Genomic DNA, 26,695 nt, shown 5'->3' with positions numbered 1-26,695 from the left:
ATAAAGCCAGACAATGCCCGAGCTTAATAAGAAACAGAATGGATCCCATGAGTGTGGAGGACCCATCAAGCTGGGGAATTTCATTTAATTTCCCCGGGGCTGTCTATGTCTTGTACACATAATTAGAGCCCAACATGCAATGGTCCTTGTGTTTTGTCAATAATTCCCCGAGGAGCAATCAGGACAAGGGTTGGACATGCCTCTGTGACCTGGGCTACTTGCAACAAGCTCAGCCACCTAATTACACCGCCTCTAACAAGCAGTGTGGTGGTGGTTGGAAGGGCAGGATGTGTGTGTGTGTGTGTGTGTGTGCGTGTGTCGGGGGCGGGGGACGGCCTGAGCCCAGGAGCCGACAGCCCCTCCTCAGAGCCCCTGATGTCATTAGGATTGTTTGTGGCTGCCGCCGTGCATGCTGGGACAGCGTTGTCATTCTGACAAGCCCGCTCTCCGTTTCCCTCATTTAGGAACCTCTTCTGTAGTGACTCACCGTCTCTGGCGGTTTACACAGCAGGAGATCTGGGATGTGGTCCTCCACAGCAGCTATTATATATTTCTGCGGCGCGTAATCATTCATCGTCGGTCTGTGACTACAAATACTGCTCGACAAACGATCCTTGGAAGACTATTTCAGTCGATCCAAAATTGATTTAATTCCCAGTCAGTTTGCACATTATCTTCTACATATTGTGCGGCTGGAGTTGCTGCACTAACAGATAATTCTCTGGATGTAGCGCGTACACCACTGAAAACTGTAAGCCTAAAAGGACACTGATGGCAGGAGGTGGAGGTACACCGTGCAGCTCTAACAACGTCAAACTAAAAGTGACAACGTAAGAGCCTGTGCATAAAAGCAGAGAGCGCAGTCTGATCAAATGTTTACGACCTTATCGCTGACATAGACCGCATTACAGTCTGCAGCACTGCTCATTTTGTTTCCTTTACCGTCTTCGTGTTGAGTGCACTGGGTTTTTGCATTCGACAAATGGCAGATAGAGAAATACTGCCGTGGCTGCAGGGATTGAAGGCTTTTTTTTTTTTTTTTTTTTCTGCGGGTGAGCTGAGGTTACCGAGACACACAGAGCCGGGAGCCAGTCAATTCTCAAGCCAGTTGCCTGCAGGAATCTTTGGCTTGACAAAAGGGCAACGAGGGGGCAGAGGGTCGGCGTGAGAGTCACTGGGCCAGTTGCCGGGGCTTATGCGCAGGTGAGCCGGGCCTTGACAGACATCCGCCGAATGCGGCGAGGAAGTTTAACCTTGGCGTGTCGAAGAACTCTCTCTCAGCGGGGAGGGAGGGCAGATAGAGAGACGGCGGAGAGGGGGATGAGGAGAGAGCGCGTGAGAGGAAAGAGCGAAGGGCTTTCTGCATAACAACAACCAATTTCTTTTTCTTTTTTTCCCAGAGACACTGGTTTGAACCCAAGGTCTTACGCCATGCATTATTAAAGACCGGTAACAGGCAACACCGCCTCATAAATAGAGATGAGGACAGACACCCGAGGAGCCGGGGGCGCTGCTCACTCTTGATCGGCCACAAATCCACCGGCCTAACATGACCCAGAGGGTTCTACGTCCACACTGCGTCACGGCGCGCTCCTCAGCGCAGCAGCCCCTCCCACCCCGGCTGTCACCGCACCTGACAAACGGCACCACATGGAGCAAGTCCATTAATGCGCACGTCCATTGTATGAGAAAATGGATGTGATTTAGTTGGACTCGACTTGTTTGGCAGCACGGGTGTTACTTTTGGCTCCGAGCTTAGAGGCCGAGTCGAGCGGTGCTGCTAAAACAACATTAGTGACATTATTAGAAATATGGGGGGGAGCTAATGATGTGCTTAACAGATGGCGATGAAAATAGTTCAATCAGTTAATAAGAATAATATGCCATGCCTTCTACATCCTATTAATAAAGGACTTTCGCTGCGAGAAGCCGAACTGTTCCATCATGTGTGCACAACTTCAACAGTGGAAAATCACTGCCACATTCTGCTCTTACTTCAATAAATATACAGGACTTAACAGTTCTTTAACTGTGGTTTTGCTTCCATTCCAAAGCCTCTCTGTATGCGGCCAATCTCATAAAGCCTTTGATATATCTACACAATTTGCCTCAGACATTTTTCTTTTCCAGGTCAGGAAAGATGGAAATGGATTTTTTTTATTATTTTTTTTCCACAGGAGTGAGCATCTCAGTCAAACAGCATATTTATGGTTTGTGTTGCTGATTGAATTATTTTCCATTCCCTGTGTTCTCAGCTTGCACTGGGAATTGAATCATTGCCTTTGAAACATGATTCACTGCTGCGACAGGTTCCCCCCCCGCCGCCCCTCCCATTCAATTTCAAGGACTTGGCAACCTTGTCCTATTCAAACGTGTGCATTATTAGCTTTTATTGTTGTCCATAAATGAATGGTGGAGTTGAGCACTCCAGAGGCAAGTGTAACACATTAGGGCTTGTATAATATCACGTCTCAAGGTAAGACTGAACCTTCAACAATCCCGTGTCCCAACATCAAAAATGCCGCGCCGAAAGCTTTCACAGAGAATCAGGAGGCAATCTGAAAAGCCGCAGCGCTGCTTTTTGTGGATGAAAAAGAGGTTTTGATTGCATTCCACATGCTTTTGAATAAAAGCTGCATTTGAGTTTCCGCACCTTCACGACGATCGTCACGCCGCCGCCGCCGTGTCAATGCAATCAGCGTCGGACCAAACGCTTCAACCAAAAACTTTCACAACTTGGCTTTCCACTTATTCACCAGCTATTTAATGGATCAACACATTCAACATAGCTAGAGTTAGAGTTTACACATTACCGAGGCGCCTGGGAACGGTCTCGCGGAATCTCAGACACGTCTGATAAATACAGAGCAACAAGTTGCCTTTCTTGAACTGTGGACACCTTGACAGACTTAAACCGCTCGTGCATGCAGATTGAATGCCAATTGTGAGCAAACGTACAAACAGTGACGTGAGTGTTTCGGCAAATTGGAAGGCTTTCTTCGTCAAAGGAGGCGATTGGTTGATTGCGGGACTGCATTGCCAACACTATCCTGGTAACTTGTGCTGCTGGTGATTCGTTGTAGTAGTTGCTGTGGAAACAAGTAGCTTTAAGGGTTTCGCACAATATGAACTTTAAAGGCTTTAATGGGAAGAACACAATATTAATGAAATGTTTATTGCTATCCGTATTTGAGACTGTGTATTAGCGCTGCGACAGAGTGAGGAATAATCTGCTCAGACAATGAGTTGCAGCACGTTGGAGCTAGCTAATGGCTAAGCAAATGAGTCACAGAGGATGAATAGATTCTGCATTCATATGTAAAAGCTGTACCATGTTGTCATTTCAAGCGTTCGGGTTTCCGTTTGGAGTCAAAGAAGTATTGTCCAATCACGTTTAAGGAGGCTTTTGGTTGAAGGTAAAAAGCCTGTGTGGAGAACAAAAAGGCCGAAATGCAATCTGGGTGGATTTACCTTTGCACTGCTTTAATATTATCTTGTGAAACAATCTGAACGTCAACTCAGTCTCGAACCTGAAGTTGCAAAACGGACTGTAAACAACGAGCAGTGCGTGGAAAAATAAGTCTTGGCCCGGATATCTGCTGGCTTCACAAGAACCCCAGAGCTATAGCCACCTGCCCCCCAGAAGCTTACCCATCGTCAGAATGATCCACGATGGGCCGAGGCAGGCAGGCCTGCTCCCGACACGTCTTCTCTAACGCTACAACAGCTACGCAGCCTTTTGTGTCCTTGAAGATGTGTCGCACTGAAGTCAACGCTGAAGCAAGTGGAGATGCCGGCAGGGGAGTACCACAAACACACATCAATGACCTGTGGAGTGCACAGACAGACTGACATCGTCTCCTTTTGTCACCGTCTTATTTCAAAAGGACAAAAAGGAACATGGAAATTTGTGTCAATTAGACCGCCTCCATTTAATTACCAGTGCGTCAGTCAAAGGGTGAAATGTCTCTCCCCTGACCTTCTCTTCTCTCGTGGCTTTACACTCCACGGTGTCATTACTATGTTCTGCTTGGTGGTGTGTGTGGGGGGGGATGAGTTTCAGTATGAGGGAGGTTGGGAGATGGGGAAGGAGGAGGGGAGGTTGCAGGGGGAGGACAGGCGTGGGTGTGTGCGTCTATGTTTGTCTATGTGTGGGACTGTCGAGGGAGTGTTGCTGCCTGCTGACCCGGCCATCCATCAGACAGGGTCCATCCATCCACCCACCCACCCACACACCCACCCACACCTCCTCCCATCCCCACCCGGGCCCCATCAGCGTGGCTCTCTGCCAGGCCTGGAATCTCCACATTAATTTCTCATCTGTGGCCCCCTAATGAGCTCCGCCTGCTCGCCCACCTCTGAGACCCTGCTGATTATCGGACAGGGAGGCGGCCATTTGTCAATGGCAGGAGGTGGCATTTACACTGCTGACCTTGCTGCCAAGGAGAGAGGAATCAGAAAAAGGGGGAGAAGAGAGAAGGGTAGGAATGAACAGAAAAGAAAAAGAAGGAGGCAATCAACAGCTGTGGAGCGCCACGCTGTCAGCCATCACGAGCGCGGCCATGGGCGGGGGTGGTCTTTATTCATCGTGCTGAAGGTGGACTGGATTTCACGCATTCGGTGTCCACACGTCCGTCTATCTGTCCTCCTTTGTGGAAAACTGCTTGAGGCTCCGAGAACCTGGAGGTGTAATCGTGTCTTTTGCCTCTCGCATCCACGGGAACCTGTTAAATGACTTCTCGGAGGGGGAATACGCTTCTTCCTTTTCATTGCATCTCTGTTTGAGTGCGCGTGCGGAGGCGAGTGGAGGCTCGGGAGGGGTCGGCTGAAGTGCTGAGCCGTGGGCCCGTGTGCATGCGCCACGGAGGGAGCGGGGATTTGCCGGTTATTGGATGGAGGGGAGCGTTGTAGGTCTGTGACACCCGCTAACCTTGGCCAGGGCTACTGGGAATCCGGGGGTATCCATCACTGTGGCAGCCCCGAGACCCAGACCGGGGGGGTAAGCCACAGAAGTTGCCGGGGGTGGGTGGGTGGGGGAGGGAAAAATGCTAGTAAAAATTTAATGCACTCCGCAGAGCGGTCATGTCATACTTGGTTATGGAAAATAATCCCAGATGCCTGCAGTGCTAAAATGGAGCTGTAATGTGCTCGCCTCCTAACCCGGCCTGACAGCCATGATGTACGACTACCATTACCGGAAAATATCACTTCAACTAACCCGTGATCCAGCTCCGCTAAGGGTCATATTATCCATGAGGAACAAATTACACTCCCCCAAAGTAAATACAAATTTCCTACACTGACTGGGTACAAAGCACAGCGGGGGGGTCGGGGGGGGGGGAGGCGGGACCGTTACCTATGACAACGCTCTGCGGAGTGACAAGGAAGATAAAGTACATGACAAATCACTGGCTGACAGGGTACTCTGGTGCAATCAGCCTCAGCCTCGGCCTAGCGAGCACCCACTCAAGCCTGTAAACACTACTCTCTTCCTTTGGAGGGGGGCAAAACACATAATCTTTTAACGCTGACAAGTTGCTCTCTCCTTTTTATTACTCATCCTTCCCACTGCGGTGGAAAGAGGGAGGCTTGGAGGGGAGGGAGGGGGTATAAAATGGTTTTATGTACAGCGCTGCCGAGTGATTGAGAAACTCGAGTCTTCTGTGGTAATTGCCTGAGGGCAAACACAGCAACACAATAAAGGAAGAGAAACAGCAAATATATTACCAGTTCAGATCTTTATTTTATGTCAAGGACAAACAGGTTCTCCCGGCTGCTCTAAAGCACCCATTTAGATCCCCCGCATCCAATGAGAGGGAAGCACGGCAAATTACAGCACTCTGTTGCGTGGCCATTAATAAGACGCAAAACGTTTTCAAAATGGCATTCACGGCACGGGGCCGCTGATGGAGCGAGTAAATAACACTTAGGAAAGGTGTGGTCGCCATAAAAAAAATAAAATAAAAAGCCCAGAGGCATGGGAAAGAGAAATAAATAAAAGCGACGGCGTGATTAAGTCCTGCGGATTACAACGCGGAGCCATTGTCTTCCCAAAAGGCCTCAGTGACACGACGTAGAGTCGAGCTGGAGAAAGCACTTGAGCTCTGCAGATATTCACACCGAACTGTTTGATTGGCGCTTTCAAGGTGCCACTTACCAGCATAAAAATCACTTAAGCGTTAGCAAGACCAGACTGAGCGCTCTTGACAATATTACAAAGACGGCTGAGATGAGGTTCAGATATTTGCCGCTGTTCAGATTCCAATCAGAAATGATTAATGCTGAGTGAATGTTTTCAGTGCACACGTTTTTGAAAAGGACAATTCAAATTAAAGAGCCACTTAGATTCATAAGGAATGTTTCTGATAGTGTACATACTTTCCCTCAATGGGTTTAAAGAGGTTCTTCCTCTGGATCATAGACATGTTGAGGCTCAGGGGATGTCTAACCCCCGCCCCGCCCCCCCTCCCGGCCTAAAAGGACTCAGATGGTGGGAAACCTGTTGGTGTTAACTACACCATTAAAACCAGTTGATGTTATGGGGGCTCTGGTGGATGCGCATGAAGGACACCTGAGGCTGTGGAGCTCATCTTTTAGTGCTATCCTGCCAGTAAAGCGGAGCATCGTAACTGGGAACAAGCTGCTCCAAATGAACAGGCCGGCCCTGCCTGGACCTCGTAAAAAAAAACACACCATCTGATCCTGCACGGATCCAACAAAAAGGGTGAGAGTGTACAGAGCACGAGTGCAAGAGCGCATTTTGATGACGGTCCAGGTTTCAGGAGTGGAAGACGGGCCAAGCCGCACGACGGCGACAGGCAAACGTGGACGTCCTCGCCAGCCAAAGCTCTGAGAGGCTTTTGGCTAACTGGCCCAGTAAAGGATGAATCATCCCATTTCACACCTGCAGCATAGCAGGAATGAAATGCCCTGCAGATTCAGAACACTGCAGTTTCTCTGAGCTTTTATGAAATTAAGGATTCGGACGTAGAATCGACCGCGTGAATGATGAAATATTAAAAACCACGCGTGCAAAAGTATTTACGTCACATTTTCCTCACATTGTTTGCCTTTTGAAAGCAGAAGTGTTCTCATGATTGGAGCTCTGATTGGACTACTTGATAGTGGCAGGAGGAAAGGAAGAATGGCGGTAATGGGGGGGCCGCAGCAAAAATGCTAATGATAACGCATGCAGAGCTAATAATACCTGTGTTGTGTGACGAGCGGCCGCAGCGAGCCTGCCTCCTACCTGTCTCCCACCATGCCATTATCCTGTCATGTTGGCGAGGGCCCGTCCTACAGGTCACTTTATAATGAGCAAATGCTCTGACAGTTTCCAACAAGCTCGCACACAAACACAGCGGCGGGATTGTGTGCACACGTATCCCCGAGATGCGAATAGCTGTCTCTTATCAGAGTCTGGCAGCTCCGGCCGACACGGCGGAGGCCTTCTACACCGAGCAGAACATGATTTCTCCTGGGAACACTTTTTCCATTTCCCTGCTTTTGAAGGGGGGTGGTGGTGGTGGTGGTGGGTGGTGGGGACCAAATAAGCCACGTTTGTCCTCATCTGAATACATTTGACCCATTAAAACGACTCCGCTCTCCCGCGTCCTTCTCCGCTGTAAAGGAGACGGCGCCGGCCTGCAGAATGCTAAACGGCGGCGGCGGCGGCGGTGGGCGCGGCGTGCCGGCGCCTGGCAGGTGCAGATAGTGGCAGAGGTGACGTGGACTGTGTGTGGGGGGGAGGGGGGGCGAGGGGGCTCCAATTACTCCCTCACATTGAGGAGGAACACATGAGTCAGCCCCTGTCATAGGGGTCCCCCTATTTGCTAATTCACTCCTCTGTTACTTTAACACACAATTAATCAATGACAGGAAGGTGTAGTCGGAGCTGTTCATCAGGAGCGTAACGTGAGCCAGGGTGAATTAATACAGTCACTGGGGGCCGGATAACAGCTTACCATGCTCTCCCTCTCTTCCTGAAACAAAAAGGAATTGCCACCGAGACAGGAGCAATTTAAATCGACAACACTGAGTAATGACTCAATTTGCTGCACAGTCTAAACACCACAAGCAAATGGCATTACTAAATCATTAGAGTGGATCTAGATCCCTGGTTAGAAGTCATCGGATGGTATGGCTGCTCTCAGGATCGAGGACTTAGGCTCAAACTGTGAAAACCTGGATATTAGAAGTGGAGCGGCAAGGAATACTGAAAACAGAAACCTACAGGAGAAGCACCTGGATATCATAACGCAATGATTACACTAAATGTGAAGGTATTTTTTAAGACAAACGACGGGTAGTAGGTATACTGTAATGGTGGAGTAGGGCCAGCGCAGGTAAAACACTGTAATTTAACGAGGGGGCAGAGAAAAAGAAACTCTTGAAAATATTTATGATTATAAAGTCACAAGGAATTGCAAGGAACCTCATGTTCTGACTAACCTCCTCAGACCTCGGATGCCACCGTTAAACACTACGGTTTATATGTATAATATAATATTAAATCGCTACGTCTTCAGCTACTTCTGCGGGCCGTGTGGCGGGAGCAGCAGTCTCAGCAAAGCGGTCCAGAAGACAAACTCTCAGGACATAATTCAGCATCATCTGTGTTCAACACAAGCAGCTTCCCCTTCGCACACACACAGTGACCGGTGGGCACGGCCCCCTGAAACGCCACGGCGTCTGGTGACGCGGTGTGTTGGTGAGCTGGTTAGCTGAGCACAAATAAAAGACACGCGCCTTTTGGCTAGTCAAAGATAGAAGTGGTTCGTCTCTACTGTCCTAACACTTCTAACATATTACTATTTATAGATGTTCATAAAAGAACATACAGAGGCCGTCTGTGTCTCATAACCTGTTGACGAACAGGTTTAACGTGAGGATGAAGTGCAATGCATACCAATGTAGCATTATGTTGATACATAATAAGAAAGAAAACGCGTATTTTGCAAAAGATGTTTTTTTTTTTCCCCTTTTCTCTGAATATTCCTCTCCTCCCCTGGTACTGTTATTATTATTATTGTTATATTATTATTTTGATCTACAATGGCACTTATACGCCTCCGTTGTACACAGTATGCCATGATGTTTTTATCAATTTACATGCCAATAGACGGAGAAATGTTGGTCTTTTAGAGCGGCAAAACAGTAATAGGGGTGATTTAGACTTAATGCGACGCCTTCCAGAGACATCTGATGATGAAAGGAAGAGAGATTGTGCTCTAGACTGCGTGAGATTTAGTGACCTTTCCTGTAATGCCACCGTTACACCAGCTCCTCAAAACTAAATATGACCCATTTCTAGTGAAAACTTTAACATTTTAATTACACAACATCGTCATGATACTTAAGTCACAATACGGTCTCATTTTCACGCGGCTCATCTCACTTCACACTTTTGTGTTGCAGCAAAATGGTTTTGCCAGTCAAGCAGCTGCATCGTCCAGGCCCACTGACTTTACCCATGAGCACACCAGAAAAAATGCAGCATCCTCGAATAGACCAGCAATTGTTACCAAAAGGTTGTATTTGTATCAATAGTTTAATTATTAAAAGATTGATCCTCGGCATCCTTGTATTGTAACTGCATTGCCGTATCAATTCCCTCCTCCCGTAGCTTCACACCTGGAGAACTTTGTTTGTTGGTGACCCACCTGTTTCCCTGAAAATGTGTTATTTATTAATACAATTTCTTTGTACAATTGCAAGAATAGTGTGACAACGAAACCATGAGCAAGTACAGGGTGGTGTTACAGCACAGGAAGATGCTGTAGCGCTCGACAGGAGGAGGTGTTGGAAGCAATGATTGTGTTAATGTACCTCTGGAGCGTCCAAAAACAGACAGAAAGGTGAAAAGACGAGACAAACAGACATGACACAAGTTACGCAACACTTATGCTGATGGAAGTGCTCGGCTTCCAACTAAAGGAGGTCTGCACCCTCGGCCATGACTGTCACAGCTGTCTCATTTAAATGTCATCGAAATCCTAAAAACCCAGAACAGTTTGATTTAGATTTTGCACATCATTAAACCATTTGTAATTAATCTGCAGCTAATTAAGGCTTTCACATAGTTATTAACACAATGTTTAATTCTAATTACATTAACTTCTCTGCCTTAGAGAAAGTCTAATATTTAGTCTAACGTTCTGATTGAAGCCCAAATAAAGTGCGTCTGCACGCAGGAGGCTGCGCGCTGAGCGGCGGGCTTACCTTGTCGTCTTGGTCGCTCTCGGTGTCGCACTGCAAGACAAACAAGAAAAAGAAAGGCAAAGCTGAAAATGAGGAATAATTTGTCTACATTCTTGTTTCATAACCTTGATTCCATTTCCACACGCGTGGGCGTCATAATCTAATTTACCTTTGCAAATGGCGTATCTCATCATCTCTTTAATGACGAACTTATCACATACTCGTATTCAGTGTCTGAATATCACCGGATCGCTTCATTAGCTGACGCGAGCGCCAGCATGCGAAACAAAAGCTAATTCCTCACGAGCGGCGGCGGCGCCCTTGTTAACGGTGAAGCCGATATGTGAAATTCAGACGGCGCTGGAAGGTGCAAACACCGTCCGCCACGGAGATGATAATTCTGTGATGTGTGTTGCTGCTTGAGGCTGGGAATGGAGCAATGACAAGGGGAGGACGGGAACTTTGTAATGGAGGGAGGAAAAAGTGGTTGGATTTCATTTTTTCTTTCCAATTTCAATTTCAAGGTCCACTTAATTCTTTATCAACTAATTAGTGTGATGCTGGGTGACTGGCGGCCCTCAACGTTGTGCATATGGCTGAGGTGCAGAGAAGCACTGGAGTCGGTAATGAAGAAGGCACTGGGGGGGAATATGGGCAGGGGTTGGCACAGTGTGTGTGTGTGTGTGTGTGTGTGTAGGCGGGGGGGACTGGGAGGGCAGGGAGGGGTTGGTGGGTGTCGATTAAAGTAGGGAGGGAGTGGAAGGAAGGGGGGAGGAATGATTGACAGCCCAGGGAGTGAGCGACAGAAGGCCCTGCTATTTTTTGTTTCCTATTTTTTTTTGTTTCCAACTCGTGTTTCTTTGCTGATCTGGAGCCCTGCAGATCTCATAGGTAGGTGGGCTGGGCTCGTGGCGGGTCCGCTTCTGAGGCTGGACGGTATAAAAAATAAAAAAAAAAACGGGGTCCTTGCGAGCTCAGCAGGAGCATAGCATCCAATTTACAGGCCTGTCCCACACGGCCCCAGGGGCCGCCCGCGGCACACTGCCATGATGGTCAGCTCCAGCAGCTCATAAATTATGCAGAGGCAATAAACGCACTGGGCAAACACTTCTCAGACGTTTCCCTCGCTCTCCATTTCTCTCTCTCTCTCTCTCTCTCGCTCGCCTCCTCCACCGCCCACAACATACCATCCCCCATTTTAATACAGTGTGCGAGAGAGCCGGCAGCGCCCCGAAAAGACTGTCAGCCGGAAAAAAAGGGTAATGCACGGCGAGTGAAGATTGGGGAGTAAACGCGGATGTCTGTGTAATACAAGAAGCCGCACACTGTGTGCATTGCGGCTTGTGAATAAACGGGCGTGTCGGCCGCGTACTGCCTCTATGCCGCGCGGCGCCGGCTAATACGGCGGCGGACGAGATCTGATGAGCAGTATTAGCCATCTCAACTGCTTGCGTGCATTCGGGCCTCTCCGAATGTGACAGGAGTAATGCGACGCAGCGCTCATTAGCTGCTTCTCTGCCTGCGCACACTACACACCCGGGAACACAGGAAGGGTTTCGCATAATGGACATCATTTGAGTTTTTTTCCACCGTGTTGTGATCCATGAAAAAAACTCTACCAGCCTTTCTTTCTCGGGTTCCTTTTTTTTTTTCCTCTATCCTTTCTCCTCGCTCTCCCTCCTCTCTGTGTTCGCTGGCTGTGCAGCCAATTGCTTTGATTGCCCAGATAGAAGCCGGCTGGAATGACTTGCCCTTGCTTGTGAAGCAAATGGAACATGCTAATGGAACTCATCGTATTACCCGATGCAAAAGTGCCATAGCTCATTACTTTAAGATAAAAGGATATCATTGTAGACGGCAAGCAGAATTGACTTTCTGTGCTGCGACTTGATGATGATTTAATCAACTGCTCTCTTTCACTTCTCATCCCGGCGCCTGTCGCTTTCGCAGGTGCCACTAAACGAAGCACTCACACGGCTAGTGGGGGGAGAGAAAAAGAAAAAGAAATTGCTGTCATTATTTCTTTCTCCCGAGGAATAGAGGTATGCAAATTTCCCAGAGCGACAAAGGCTGAGGGGGGGAAAAAAAGAAGGGAAAACTTAATAAAATGGAAATACCTTTATAATGAGCAAAGTCAAAAAAATCCAGAGAATCAGGTCTGACAGGCGAGGGCAGGCAATTTGATCGTCCTCACAATGCAGACGCCGAAGCGCCGTTGAACTCGCTGCTCAAGTAAAGAGCCAGAAGTAACAAATAATAACACCTCTAAAAGATAAAAAAGACAACCCAGGCATACAAACAAGTCAGAGCTGTCACTCACTGATAGGTGATCATAGTGAACTAATGCGCCGCCTCGTGCTGAAAGCAACCTGAGGCGGGGGAGGAGAAGCCGAGCATATCTGGAACGTCTTCGCTGCTTGTATTTCTACTCTCTCTGACTCGTGGATTACAAACGCAGACGGAAAGCTAGAAAGTCTCGGCTTTGTAACTCGCGAACGCCACGAATGATTGGTACGCCTCATCATTACTAAGCGAGGCGCGGTATTGTTTTAGGAGGAAAGCATGAGCTCAAAAATTCGGTTATTGCTACTGACGGGTGAGCAGATGAATCTGCAGCGCGATGGTTAACTGTAATGTCAAAAACACTTCATACCGATCCGGGGAGGCCGCGTCTAATGAAAAGACACATGTCAGAGGGTTTGAAATGACTTACAATAATGAACAGATTATACGGAGGAGAGAAGGAAAAAACACAACAACAATGGTGCTATTGAGATCAGTGGCGTTAGCGCTCTGACAGGCGGGAGGAAATGGGTCTTATTTAAAGCAACAGTCATGAACAATAAGGAAACCATTAGTCCTGGGAGGGGGCTGACGGGGAAAAGGGATACTCTGCGCAGGCCCTCTGCTGTTTACACAGGGCCGGCATTATACTGTACAGCTAGACCCCAGTGTTAAGTTTAAGTAACACAAGAATGTCAAACATTAGCGTCAGCCCTAAGAGCTGTTGATGTTGGCCTGCATCCGGAGCACTTCTGATTGCCGCTCGGCTCTCTCGCGGGCCTCTCTTTTGGCTGAGTGCTCTTACAAATTTCCCTACGCGCCGTCCAAGCATCGGGCCCTTTTGTTTATATTGGTCTGAAAGTAGCAGTCAATTATTCTTGTCCTAAATCCTCTCCAGCTGAGAGTAATACCGGCCCCATACAAAAGGGAACATGAGGAGCCGTGGGTCGAATGCTAAACGATGCCGCTATGCTATCGTCCGTAGCAGCAGGGCTCAGCCGCTCGAGCTACCCGCAGAAAAAAAAGCCTGTGCTGAAAAGGTAACCACATCACACAGGCATGCGTGCAAAGGAAAGTATGCTCCCTTTTCCAACATAACCTTCTGGAAATCCACTGGTCCACAAATACTAACAGATGTTAAGTCAACAAAAACAAGAGGACATGCAGAAGAGATATTCGTGAAGCCAGATAGTGCGTGTTCATCGAGTATAATATAGTACACGCCGTTGTGTCTAATCTAATACTTTCAGAAATGGCCTCCTCTTCAGTCGGGATGTGCGATGGATGCGTATTGTCGCCCCCCCCATGTTCCCGCATGTGTGACATTAGCCTCAGGTTATGCTGGTTGCTATCCATGACCTTAGAATTAATTATGGCAGATATGGGCTTCATTAAAGCGCCCCGCTGCACAGAGGACGGTGTCTGTTTATCAGCCTGAGCCAGGTTGTCCTGCAGGAAGGCTGAAGGGGTTAAAGCCCAGGGAGGAACGCCAACCTGCCTGCATGCCTGGGAGCTGGAGAGACAGCATGAAGGATGGCAGCCATTGCCAGGGTCAGCCATGACAGTGCCAATTTGATGCGCTGTCGTCAAGGGCTCCTCATTCCCTCCTCCTAACAGCTCCTTCCTGATATAGCTGCGCGTCCTGATGGTTTTCTGATGCAAACAGTCGCATGGCAAAATGGTTTTCTCCCCTCCCGCCGCATCCTCCTCCATCTGCTGCTGGGGCCTGGGTGCCGCCGACCGCCTGCCTGTCACAGCGTGCGTGGAAATTAGCTGGGGAGGAGGTGCTCGCTTGTGCTAATTACATTTTAATCATTGGAAATGTGTTGGCAAATCAAGCCTTGATTGCCATCTTGGAGCCCAGTGCTCCTCTCTGCATGTTGTGGAGCGGGGGTGGGGGTTTGTGGGCCTCGAATATGGCTGAGGCTTCGCCCGAGCTGGACGCATCGCTCTCCATCGCGGCTTGATATGGCGGCATGCCTGGCCTGCCGCTGGGTAGAGGCTGTGCCGCATTATTCATGGGGAATAGAGGGAGACTAGCATGGCGAAATGGTGATCTGTGCCACGCTTACTCTCCAATCCCCCGCTCACACCTCCCGTATCCCTCCTCTCCTTCTCGCCCACACATTACACAGTCTGCCAGTCCCGCCGCTGTGAATTGAGGAACAACAAATAGAGCCGGGCAGGAGGAGACTGATGAGCTCAGGGTTTGCTACACAGCACCTGCTTTGGCACACAAAGCTGCAGCAGCAGGCACCATCACAATACGCTCACAGATTACTTTCTTATAACATATATACAGAAAGAAATAAAAAAGGAAACTGTCTCGGCTACAAATTCTGACTTTTCCAGAGAAAGTGGGAATGATCTTGAATACGGTCGATACGTGTTGCTGACTAGAGATGCTGGTGTGGTCCAGCTTGTGGAACTGCACCAGAAAAACCAACATGGCCGCTTTGCTTAGTTGCTGCATTGACATTAATGAGGCTTTGCACTGGATAGACCTGTTTTTTTTAGGTTTTGAGCGTGAATCAAACGCACACACGGCCAGACAAACAGTGCGACTTCACACTGTAGTGAACCTCAAATGAACTAGAAATATAACCAGCAGAATAACAGAAAGAGAGATCCATAAAATACAGTTAAGCAAATACACCTAAAAGTTCAGTGAGTGGAAGGAAATTCAACATGTCATGCCTGACTGGGACAGATCATTTAAATAAGCAGAGCTCTGAAGCGATGACATCCAACATCTAATTTCCACAGCATCTGCTTGATGTCGAACTGTCGTATAAAAAGTATGGCAGGAAGGAGTAGACCTCACAAAAACCGACGAGGAGCAGAGAACAGCGCAGCTCGAGTGTTTGAGACAGTCACATGAGGCAAACGCCTCTTTCATTAGCCAAGAATGTTTCGTCAGGGAGGACCAGACTTCTGTTTGGACTAATATAACCAGGTCTGATCCACATGTGCAGCGCTGGCCAGATGCAGCGGGCCAACATCTGAACGCAATTTCCCTTCAAATGTAAGACTTTATCCAGTAGATATTCAATTTCGACCGCAAACTCTGGATTTCACTCGCTGGGGCAGCGCAGCTAAAGGAGGGACGGCAGCGGGGGAGGGCCTTCCATAAAATAATAAGAACTTTATAGTCTGTGACCCCGAGTTTCATTACACTGGAGTACATTCTTTTTATGTTTTATTTCCCTGCAACGTGCCAAAACGCACTGAAAGAACATTTGAGAGACTTTTCTAAAACCTGACTCTTCTTCTCATTAATCCCACGTTGCAACATCTCCGATGACGTCACGTCGCAGAGCGGCCTGCAACGTCTGCAGAGGGACAGGAACACAGACACATTCACACACTTCTGGATGCCTGGGAAGAAACGATGCATTCCTAACAAGGTGTGTGTGTGTGTGTTGCTTTCTGTTTTGAGTGCGTAGGAAGGTTGGACATTTAACTCAACTGGGGATGTGGCAGCATACTACTGAAGTGATGCTTGGCAAAAACAGATGTTGCCGCAGGGTAAACCTCTTTCTGTTGATCAGTCCCATCCACCCACCCAAAACACACACACACACACACACACACACACACACACACACACACCTGACAAGGACCAGGGTAGGAAGGAAGGAACAGAGAGGTGCAACACTTTGCTTTCTTAAAAATCCATTTGTTACACAAGCAGGTTCAGCATCTCTCCTTCTAGAATCATCTCAACGCGGTACTCCCGGCTAAATGGGCAAAAAAAAACAACAACATATCAATAACACATAAGAAAATAACAGAAGACACAGCTGCAGCACACAAGTGTGGGCACGTACACAAACACCCACCTCGCCTCACCCCAGCCCTGCGGTGTTCCCATGAGCCAACAGGGGACTGAGGCACGAAGCAGATGCTGGATTAATCAAAGATTAATAGCAGGATTTTGAGATAATTACATACATCACAACTGCATTGTTTGTGCAGTTATGGTGACTCTCCTGAGACGAGTCCTCTTTGGTGTCTGGTAAGTAGCCCACATGCTACACATTAACTATGATGCGACATGGCAATCTGCTAAACAGTCAATTTAGTGAATCTTCCCGGTAAAGACACACCAGGTATCTCAATAGGAGGATGTGGTTACATGTTGTGATGGCAAGAGTTTTGCGTGCATGACTAGATGACATTGAACATGCACCTCCGCTCTGATTTAACCCCTGAGACGCTGGAAGCACTGACACGTTCGATTGATCGTTGAACCGCGATGCTTTGTGGTATTGACTGAAGCGTGTCAAGGCATGTCAAGTATCAAAAGCTGCCACTGAAAGCTTGCTCAGGTTCGTACTGTGAGTTTTGGAGTCACTTCGGTCACGTTAGTCTTTTAGACAAGATCGTCTGCTTTCGATAAATGAACAACAGGGTTCCTCAGTAAGACACGCGTTGGAATAATACGCACAACGGAGCAATTATAAAGAAAATAATCTCGGCCTTCCTCCTGTCGTGACTTCCGTTGCTCGCGTGCACCTGCATGTTCGCTTAACAACAGGCAACAACCCTCTGTTGTCAAGAGATATAAACCTCGTCTGCTCTGCTTCCCTCCTTCCCTCTCTCCCTCCCCTCCCTCCTTCCACACTGACTCATAGCTGAGGGGGGAGAAAAACATCAGGATTAGGTTCTGTGCCTCTAATCACTTAACTCCTCACACCTGATGGCACACTATTAACTTTGACTGTCTCCAGTGACCCCGCGGGTCGTTGCCCATCACATCAAGTTTTTATTAGGGAATTTTCCTCATCATTAGCCATGGCCTGGAAACGAGCCATTAATATTCATACTGGCAAACCAAAATGAGGTCCCACTGATTTTCCATCATCCAGGCTATCTGTGCAGCTGCCGCGGTTAACAGTCACCCCGGTGCGGCACATTCTCCACGTATCATTATGGGGGCTCCATAAAGCTCTTTCTCTGGGTCTGCCATGATGGGAAGGGGAGTGAGGTGGAGGAGGAGGAGGAAGAGGAGGCTGTGAGGCTTGCAGCCAGCTGACGCCCGTCTGAGAGAAGCCGCCCAGCTCTGCCAACAATCTGCCTGGAAGTCTCATGCATTAAGGCCGGCACTGTCAGTGCTAACAACCCCTGCAGGCTCTGCCAGGGACACAGCTGAGATACTGAGTTCCCTCAGTGCTCCCACATTAGAGCACACGTTGTTCATCAGTCTGTAATGGCAGCTAGGAATGCATCTCTTCGGAGAGGCTTGAAATCACTTCCGCAAGAATTCTCTGTTATTTTTCCAATTAATACTAAATGGTCCACATAGCGGCCTGTGTTCCGGTAATTCGCCCTGATGCATCTTCAAAGCGAGAGGCATTTTCCCTCTGCATGACGCCGGGACGCAGAGCAAACGCTTCCAGCGCATCCAAAATGGCTGCCCCGTGTTTCCGCGGACCGCGGCTCGTCTTCAAAGCGGTCCGCCCCGGGTTGGAGTCTCGGCTTCTCTGTTGCCGGAGGAGGGCGTCTCCCGCCCCTCGCCCCTGCTGCCAGCAGGAGCGGGGTGCTCAGGCTCCACACGGTGTGAACACAGACATGATAAGGTGCCTCGGAGCAACACTGTTCCAGGCCTCTGCTGCTGATAAGATGCTTCCCCTCTTCCCCCCACTCACCCGACTCTCTGGCCCCGATGCAGGGGACGGCCTCCTCTGCGTCACGGGTGGGAGCAGCAATTAAGTGGCAACGCCCTGACAGGCCGAGATAACACCCCCCCCCCCTCCCTTTGCTCTTTCGCTGCGCCACGTCCCACAAAGTGTAAGGTCGAGCCCCTCTGTGCTCCTCACTGAATTAAACATTCGAAAGATATCAGCAAATCAGTTCTGTGAGCCAATATGCGAGAGGCCGCCTCCACACTCAGCCTGTCAGGTTATTATTTAGTCTACCTATTTTATTTCCAGTGAATGCTGGATGCTATTAGTTAGTCACCCGGTTTGGAAAACGCCGTCTTGATTTCATAAACAGATTGCGACGACGACAACTTCGAGCAAAATGAGGATATAAGGTGAGACACCAAAAACAGGTGCAGCCGCTTCAGCGACGTCTTCCAAATAATTAAAGCCGCGGTGACAAAAACACTTTGTTATCCTCCTGCTATGATTTGCTAGCTGTCGCGGTGTGCATCTGAGTTGCCTCATTATGCAGGAAGAACTCAAATAAAAGCCGACACTGCACACTCCTGTCAAGAATCTGTCTCGCACACACGCAAACAAGCGCAGATGAATAAACATTAGTTGTTGTTGAGGGCTGGTCTTTGAGCCGCCAGGCTCACAAAGATCCGCTTTGTACAAAATAAAAATATTTAATTTGTAAGACTGATGCAAGGCAAAATGAAATTAAAAGGAACCCATGCTAACTGCTAAAACAAATTACTCGGAGCGCGCTAAATTACATTTGCTCCTCCATCAGCGAGATCAAACAAGCCTAGTTTGACTCTCCTGCGCTAATGATTTCCTGCACTCACCTCCTTTTTCATCCCAGGGGTGTTAATAAACACTCAGTCTGGGTTTTTGTTTGTTTGTTTGGTTTATTTATACATTTCCCCGCGTCTACGCCTCGGCTCCCTCCCTCTCTTGTTCACTTTGCCCACGCCGGTGGCAGGCTGGGTGAATTAGAGGGATCTAATGTAATCCCAGGGACAGCGGGCCTCTGGAAAAAAAAAAAAACGTGCTCAATTAAAGCGGGATGAGCCCAGTGGGAGCGTCCCTGGCGGAGCGTGGGGTGACTGACGCAGCCCTTTGGTTGGGATTAATTAGCATGCTAAGTGGTAGCGCGCGATAGCAGGCTGGAAGCCGCGGACGAGCCATCTGACATCCTCCACCTCCCACAGTACCAGCAGTACAATCACAGTTCAAACCAGTGCAACCCCCCCCCCCCAACCCTGAAAGCCTGATCCACCCTGACGAAGGCATACAGGAATGGACAGACGTGAGGGGACTGAGGCTGTGTGGGGCTAAACCCAGAATCCATACCCAAACATAAAACATCTCGACGATGAAACGCCTGTTTTTGCAGACTCCCCCGGCAACTGTTAACACTTTTCAGTAGTAGAGAGCCTGTCAACAGGCTGGATCATGGTACACTATCACACGACGCTCAACTCCGCTAACAGGACGGCTCCAGAATAGCATTGAGTTGACCAAAAGGAATGCAGTGTTGACAGATTGTTTTGCTCATGCAACCATTCGCAGTATGCAAACATTGGGTCAAACTGTTCGCGGTGATGCGGTACTTTGATTCGTTGGAGCCGTGCTCTCACAGAGTTTCCAGACATTTATCAAACTGTTATGCGCTGCAGTGTTTCATGTGTTTTCTGTTTGATTTCTGTACAGCTAGAACACCACAGAGCTCAGGCCCCCAGGGCTCAATGCTCATTCTGGCTGCACCCAGCAGGGGGGTGGACTTCAGAATGAAAGACGACCCATGCATAAAAAATAAAAAAAATAAAAAAACAGTTTGCCGGCAATCTGGGACAACCAGTCCAAACAACGTGAACACAACAAAAACAGCAACATCTGCATCACATTCACATTTCTGTTTTGCAAAAAGGTTCCTGTTCTTTGGCTGGATTGGTTTCTAACTCGGGCACTGCGCTGCCAAGCCCGGCAAATATCTACATATTACTCATCGCTTGTGTTTTTCTTCCTTCGTCTTTTCTATTCCGATCGATCGCTCCTCAAACATCCGATCTTAGTGAATGACTGGTGAGGGAGCCTGACACTCGGGCTAATCACTATAATTTCCACTGTGTTATCAGCGACAAGAGAACACGCTCAATAAGTCAAAAGAGCGCTGAGCTTTTGGTTGCGGGGAGATTGATGTCTCGTCAGAGAGCGAGGGTCAGCCCTCATGCGGTGCGCTGGTGTTTTTCTAGGCCACTGGTTACTGCTACCTTCGTGTGTTGTTACAGTGTCTCTGAATAAGCGACCGACCCTCGGCTCCACTCGAGAGCGTTCAAGCCAACTCAGCGCACAATATCCCACATGGTTTACGACGAGGCCTCTCCGGGCTTTCTTACAGCCCCAAAGACACCGGGGAGGAGAGAAAATCACTGTGTGAGTGTTTTGTCAGCCGTAATTGCTCTCCAATTATATGGTCCAAAGATGGCATTACAGGGCACTTTGTTGTCCAGACGGCCTGGCTTTGATCAAGTTGTGGCAGAATGTGTTTCACATTAGAGGCCCCACTATGATGTATGTTTCCTGTCATGGCAAGGATAACAGTGAGGTCAGCAGAGCAAGAACCCCCCCCCCCACCTCCCTCCTCGCGCCCCTCCCACCACCTCTTCTCTCCGGCCAGGGAGTACAAGGATGGTGAGGAAGGGAACAACAAGGGAAGGAAGAGTGTAAACCAGGCGGCAACATTCGACAGTCGGTTCTGAAAAGCGTCGCCAATCCGGAAATGTCTTAAAGCGACACTATCTCTACTGACCAGCAGGGGGCGACTCCTCCGATTGCCAAAATAAGTCTGGTTATCTATGAGACGATGACTCTACTCGGTAAACATTGTAAGCATTAGTTTATTTTCTCACCGCTAGTAGTCTTCTTTAATGCAGCGTAATGTTAATTTAGGAAATGATGATGAAGTAAAATAAAGCACGGTGCTTCAAGGCGTGATTGACAGGTCACTACGTCGGCGTTGGACAGTCTGGGAGTTCTGTGTTTTCATTTTTGGAGTTCTTCAAAGTTAATTGAAACATGTTGGTCCCTTAAAAATGTCTTATTTAGCGTTGGGTTGTACTCGGCTCCACTATCGGTGACTTTTGATGGGGAAAAAACAAGATGGCGACGGACAGAAAAAATTATCTGAGGGATTACATCCACTTATCGAGGCGTAAACTCTGATTTCTACGACAGGTCATTAAAATCAGTAGAAACCTTTTTTTTAAAAAGCCAATTTACTGTGGTATTAATGGATTACATGTTTTTTTAACTAGCCTTTTCAGCCTTTCACCTACTCAGAGGTTAAAAGGGAAACTGGTGTTTTCAATGTCGACCAGCAACATCTATTCACATCGAGCATTTCTCACCAAAATGGGATCATGCAGCCTTTTGAAATAAGGGTTGATTCATAATGTTTTAAATGTGCGTGATTCACATTCTCTCCTGTTACTGCCGTTTACTTTTTACCTGCTGCTGTTCTCTGTAGGCAGCAGAAATAAAGAGATTATCTTCATTGAATGCAGCACCACCACTGGCCAAAATCTCCTCTGCACACATTTAAACAATGTGTATTTTCAGAACAGTGCGAGTGCAGCGTATATCAAAACACGATGTTATCTCTGTGGCCGATGTCATGGTGGAAGTGAACCCTGCGGTTCGCTTCAGTGGCGTGAAGTTGATGGACCATTCATCACTTTAACACACAGCCAAGGTAAGAGATGGCTGCCCTGAAGCACCACAGCTGACATAATGTATTAACACTGGCTGTTCAAGGGAAATTACAATGACTTTGAAAGCGCTCGTTTTCACCCAACACATTCTCCGGTTTGGCCGGCCGGGCGCTGACACAACCCCACTTATCAAAGACGATCGTGTGGGGAGAGAACAACGTTTCACTACTCCGTCTCTGGGCCGAGTCGAGGTTGCCAGACTCTTGCTGGTCATCTGCTGAGGGCCACTGAGACCTCCTCCTGAGGGATATCGGTGGCATCCCAGGCCAGGCAGGCATGTGCTCTCTCAGTACCCTCCTCTCCATCCCCCATGCTGGCCTACGCTGCGGACGCCGCCATCTGTGCCGCCTCCCGTCGGTAAGTTGGCAAACCCCTGATTTGGGCGTTCAGCCCGGGGGTTGGAGGAGGAGGAGGGTGGCTGCGGTGCGGCGAGGGATGCTCCCTGGTGTTTCAGAGAGCCACTCCATAACACTTTTCTCATGAGCGCTCCTCCGGAGGGCTGCTGGAACGTCTCGGAGCCATCTGGGGAGAAGTGGAGCGTGGCAGGGAGCAGCTGGACGCTTACAGCTGCTATTTAAGCCCTGGCAGCAGAGCTCCATATCAGTCAGTCGGCAGCCAACGCAGAGGGAAGCACAGCAGAGCAGGACCGAGCAGAGGAGAGCTCACGGCACGGAGCTCCTGACAGGAGCCGGCTCTGTCCTCCACTCGGTAAACTCAAATGGAAAAACGGCAAATAATTCTCCAAACAATGCAGCTGATTTTAAAAAAGAGGACAGATTCTGTCCAGTCCAGCTAGAATTAATCCCGGACTGGGATGTGTTGTATGTAAACTTAATAATGCCAGTAAAGAGCCAGGAACTTGTCGTGTTATTGTAAATTAAAGATGTGACATGCGTGCATTAGATGCTATCTACGGGTGAGAACAGGGTCGAGTCAGATGAGGCAGGTCACATTACACCCCAGTTTACATTAGCACTTTACTTACAAGTAAACACTCTGGAGTAGTTTAATGAAAGCAAATAGAGGGGATGGAGCTACTCGAATAATTAAGTCAGGCGATACTTTTATTTTTGTTATTTGAACCCTCTTAAGTTTAGAATTAACATGCTTTTAAGGTCGTTAAAGGTCTTAAACTCTGAAATCAGAGCATAGGTATGATGGAGGGGTCCACACACAACACGGCGAGGGCTGGAGCTCAGATAACAGTGAGCCTCTCGGTCTCAGAGGCGGAAAAACGCGCACTGACAATCAACAAAAGAAAAAAAACAAACTGGATCTTCAACAAATGTCGATTGGCCACTGGAGACCGCGCGGGAGCTTTTCTCACAAAGCTTTACAAGTCCTGATTCTTGTGTGGATCCCAGGAGCTCCAACACCCCCTCCACCCACCGCATGTGAAGCTACAGGGTAAAAAAAGCTGCTTGTCAGGGGAACATTAATTATAGTGTTAAAGGTAAAAGAAGTATTGACTCCCTCTCTACTGCAACCTCCCAAACCACTCGCAGCGAGCAAACCCCCCCCCCCCCCCCCCCCCGGGTAAAGTCTTCCACAAGCTCAGGACCAGAAGCTAACTGGAAAAAAAGCCCCACTAAGACCAATTAAGGCCTTCACGAGGAGACTGAAAGGAAGACAAATGGAGGCAGAAGGCCCGATTACAAGAAACCTTTGTACAGATGTAAAGCAATTAGAGCGGTCTCAGGGGCCAGACAGTGCGGTACCTGTGAGTCATGGATCCTACAGCCAGTCGAAAGTTAGAACAATCCCTCTTTTCTGTTTAGGGGCCGAGTAAGCCCGTGTATTAGTGTCGTATATCAGCCGATAGGCCCGGTATTGGTTTCTCTAGTGCGGGGAAGAGGCAGTAGTCTGCCAAAGAGGACCACTCCACCCTCCATTATCCGTCTGTTGGGAGAACAGGGGCTCTATTATCCATTCAGGCGGGGCCTTTTCGATAAAACAAGGGCAGATAGGAAGTGTGGAAGCTCTCAGGTGTCTCTCCCTCCACCAGGGAAGTTTGTCAGAGAGGTCACTCTGATAAAAGCCGGGGTAATTATACTGCACAGCTGCACCGATTACTAGTCAAGTCGGAGCACATTTAACCAGGATCGCACCGTGACCTCTACATCACGAAGGAAGTGGCGGCGAATCCACACCGACGTGGCTACGCCATCGGTGTACAAAAATCAATACTGTGCAATCTATACGATTGCGGCGAGGTGTAAAAATTCTCCCTCAGTCGCCCTAATGACTCTCGTCGTCACCGTAATTAAACGCAACGTGCCGTCTATGCAGATTTGTCACAGTCATCATCGCGGTGCGTCTGCATCCGTCATTAACGGTCAAAATAAGAGCAGAAAGGGTCAGAGTCGGCGGAGAGTAACAAATGGTCGCTAATGGGAATTTATGCTCAGTGGTCCGATCTACAATTAGCTAAAGCAAAAACCCTCCTTGTGACCTGAGATTATGAAATAATTCTGACAAATGGAGGCCCGCTCTATAATGACCTTTTTTTCCCCTTCCTCCAAGACGAGGCGAGCTGCAGCCCTCATTATTTATGGGTGGCTTTAAAAAGCAGGTATAGGAGAATGAATGTGCGGCTGTCAGTGTGTGTAATGGGGCTAATAATGGTGTCCTGTGCAGCGCATAATGAACCCCACCCCCTGTAGAAAAGCTCTCTCCTCTTCCTCGCTAGCTTGACGAGCAGCACATTGTTCAGCACTCTGCTGCTTTAAAATCCTCAGCCTGCATGTCGGAGCGATGGACTATTTGGGAAACGACTAATGCAGCTGTTTCAGCTATACGTCTGCACCCTCATTTGCAGATACTTAACACTTAACCATCAAACTAACGCAAATAGATTTCCTGTCTGCTAAATGTTTTTCCTCGGAGTGATTTAGACCGTTTCAAAAGAGACTACTTTGTCTAATTTAACTTTAAAGTTATTTTAACCACATAAAAACTGCTCTGGGGAAACCTGGCTGTCATTAAGTACAAAACCCATAAATGCAACTATGTACTGCACTATAAAATATATGTGTGATTGCTTGGAAGTGCCAGTGCAGTAAATCTGCACAGCAGTGCCTAGCTTGATTTGGGAGCTGAAGAAAACCATTTGACTTCACAGTTCAAGCTTGATGAAGTCCCTGGATGCTGCTGGTTAAAGACTTAAGCAGATGGCCAAATACTTGGCGCAAGAAAAGAGCTGCTCTGAATAATTTTTGGCAAATCTACAGGCATATGGCAAAGGTTCATGCCAAACACTCCATTTCACAAAAAAAAAAAGAGAGAAAAAGATCCAGCCTGTGGGAAAGCAAAAGCATATTAGGAGAAAAAATAATAAGAGACCGAGAAATGACAGAAATATGTTAAGATGCCAGAAATATGATACGGTTTGGTCTCCACACATCTAATTTACTGCGGGCCCAACCAGATCTTCTCAGTCTTAAACAATCACCGTCATATTGTGCTGGACCGGAGGGGTTAAACTGGGTTCTGCTTCGGATCAGGGGAAACTCTACAGCTCCGAGGGGCCGAGTGAGGGAGGACGTGCCCTCGGCACTCTGGGAAAATCAGACTTCACTCTGCTGGATCGGCCAGTGCTCACATCCTTTTGTCTGCGGCCAAAAGATTAGGCGCAAAGGACATTTTGTGGTGAGTGGATACACATTTAAGATCTGAGGCGATCACTTGTGGGATTTGATATCAATAAAGACACAGATAGCAGAAGACTATAATCCCGGAGGTGGAAAATCAAATAAAAAAGCTCATATCCTGTGTAACCCCACCCAGAATAACAGCTAGGCATCAAGTGTATGATCCTCGATTCAGTTCGCCTTTGAGTTTGTATAAATAAGGAAGTCACGTGCGCCTTTAAAACAAAGACACATCGAGAAAACTGGGGGAGCTGAAAGCTCGGAGCTGGGTAACCAGCGGAAGACAAAGGATGATTGGCAGCAGAGGCAACATTAGTGGGAGGAATATCTCTCTCAGGAGCTTGACAGGCAGAGAGAGGGTATCAATCATGCTGCTGCAGAAGGTGCTTCCAACAATGCAATCCTCAATCACTCGCTTTTGTTCTACTTGTGGTCCTGCGCCGTTGTGTAACACAACACACACTTGTTTGATCCGGGACAAAGCGCCGCAGCACTGTCAACGCAACATCCCCGTGTTCTTCTCTTTTTTCATGAAAGGCCCCGAGCGTGTCATCGCCACAATATGAGCCGTTTCAAAAACAAGATTGACGCGCTTTGAAAAGATGTGACGAAAATGCACTTTGTTTTAAAAGGGGATCATTGTATGGAGTCAGGATAACAGCAATGTATGATCTTATTGTCCTCACCTTTCTTGAATTGGCCTTTAATGTATGGAAAGAAGTCTACAGGAATGTGTACGATCTGAATATACAGTGCTGCTTTGGTAAAGACATAAATCACCTTTAAAGAATATAAGCAGACAAACGCTGCCTTTTATTCCCCAAAAGCTTAAAAAACAGCCGCAGCACCTGAGGAAAAAAAACATCTGTGAACCTGACATAAAAGTGAGACCAAGGACGTTGTATCCCAAGCGTTAGATTGCTTTCACATCTGATGATTAGCCTCATCCATGCTAATTACAGTGAATGGAAGCTAATTAAGAGGAACTATGTGTCAGCTAATGAGGATTTGGGGCTGTGTCCGTCTTATAACATCATTTGCGCTGCACTGCCCACCGGCTACTTCTACTCCACTGAAATAAAAAAAAAAACCTTCTCTAACTCAGAGAGCCACAGACAGCTTTTATATCCAAAGC

At 48.1% G+C, this 26,695-nt stretch overlaps 1 protein-coding gene across 4 annotated transcripts in view; it reads right to left on the bottom strand.

The window, feature by feature from the left end:
• auts2a (activator of transcription and developmental regulator AUTS2 a) overlaps positions 1–26,695 on the bottom strand; it is a 285,759-nt gene that overhangs the window by 85,714 nt on the left and 173,350 nt on the right. For all 4 annotated transcript variants that reach the window (XM_068600362.1, XM_068600364.1, XM_068600365.1 and 1 more), the window contains one exon: positions 10,222–10,251. In XM_068600362.1, the coding sequence (XP_068456463.1) occupies positions 10,222–10,251 (30 nt within the window). The remainder of the gene's footprint in view (positions 1–10,221; positions 10,252–26,695) is intronic.

The sequence above is a fragment of the Clinocottus analis genome, unplaced genomic scaffold (genome assembly GCF_023055335.1).
Source record: "Clinocottus analis isolate CAN_PGR_092001 unplaced genomic scaffold, fCliAna1.0.p SCAF_5, whole genome shotgun sequence".
In the NCBI taxonomy this organism is placed as follows: domain Eukaryota; kingdom Metazoa; phylum Chordata; class Actinopteri; order Perciformes; family Cottidae; genus Clinocottus; species Clinocottus analis.
The sequence above is the reverse complement of the archived record's forward strand: the minus strand, read 5'-3'. Positions and strand labels throughout refer to the sequence as shown.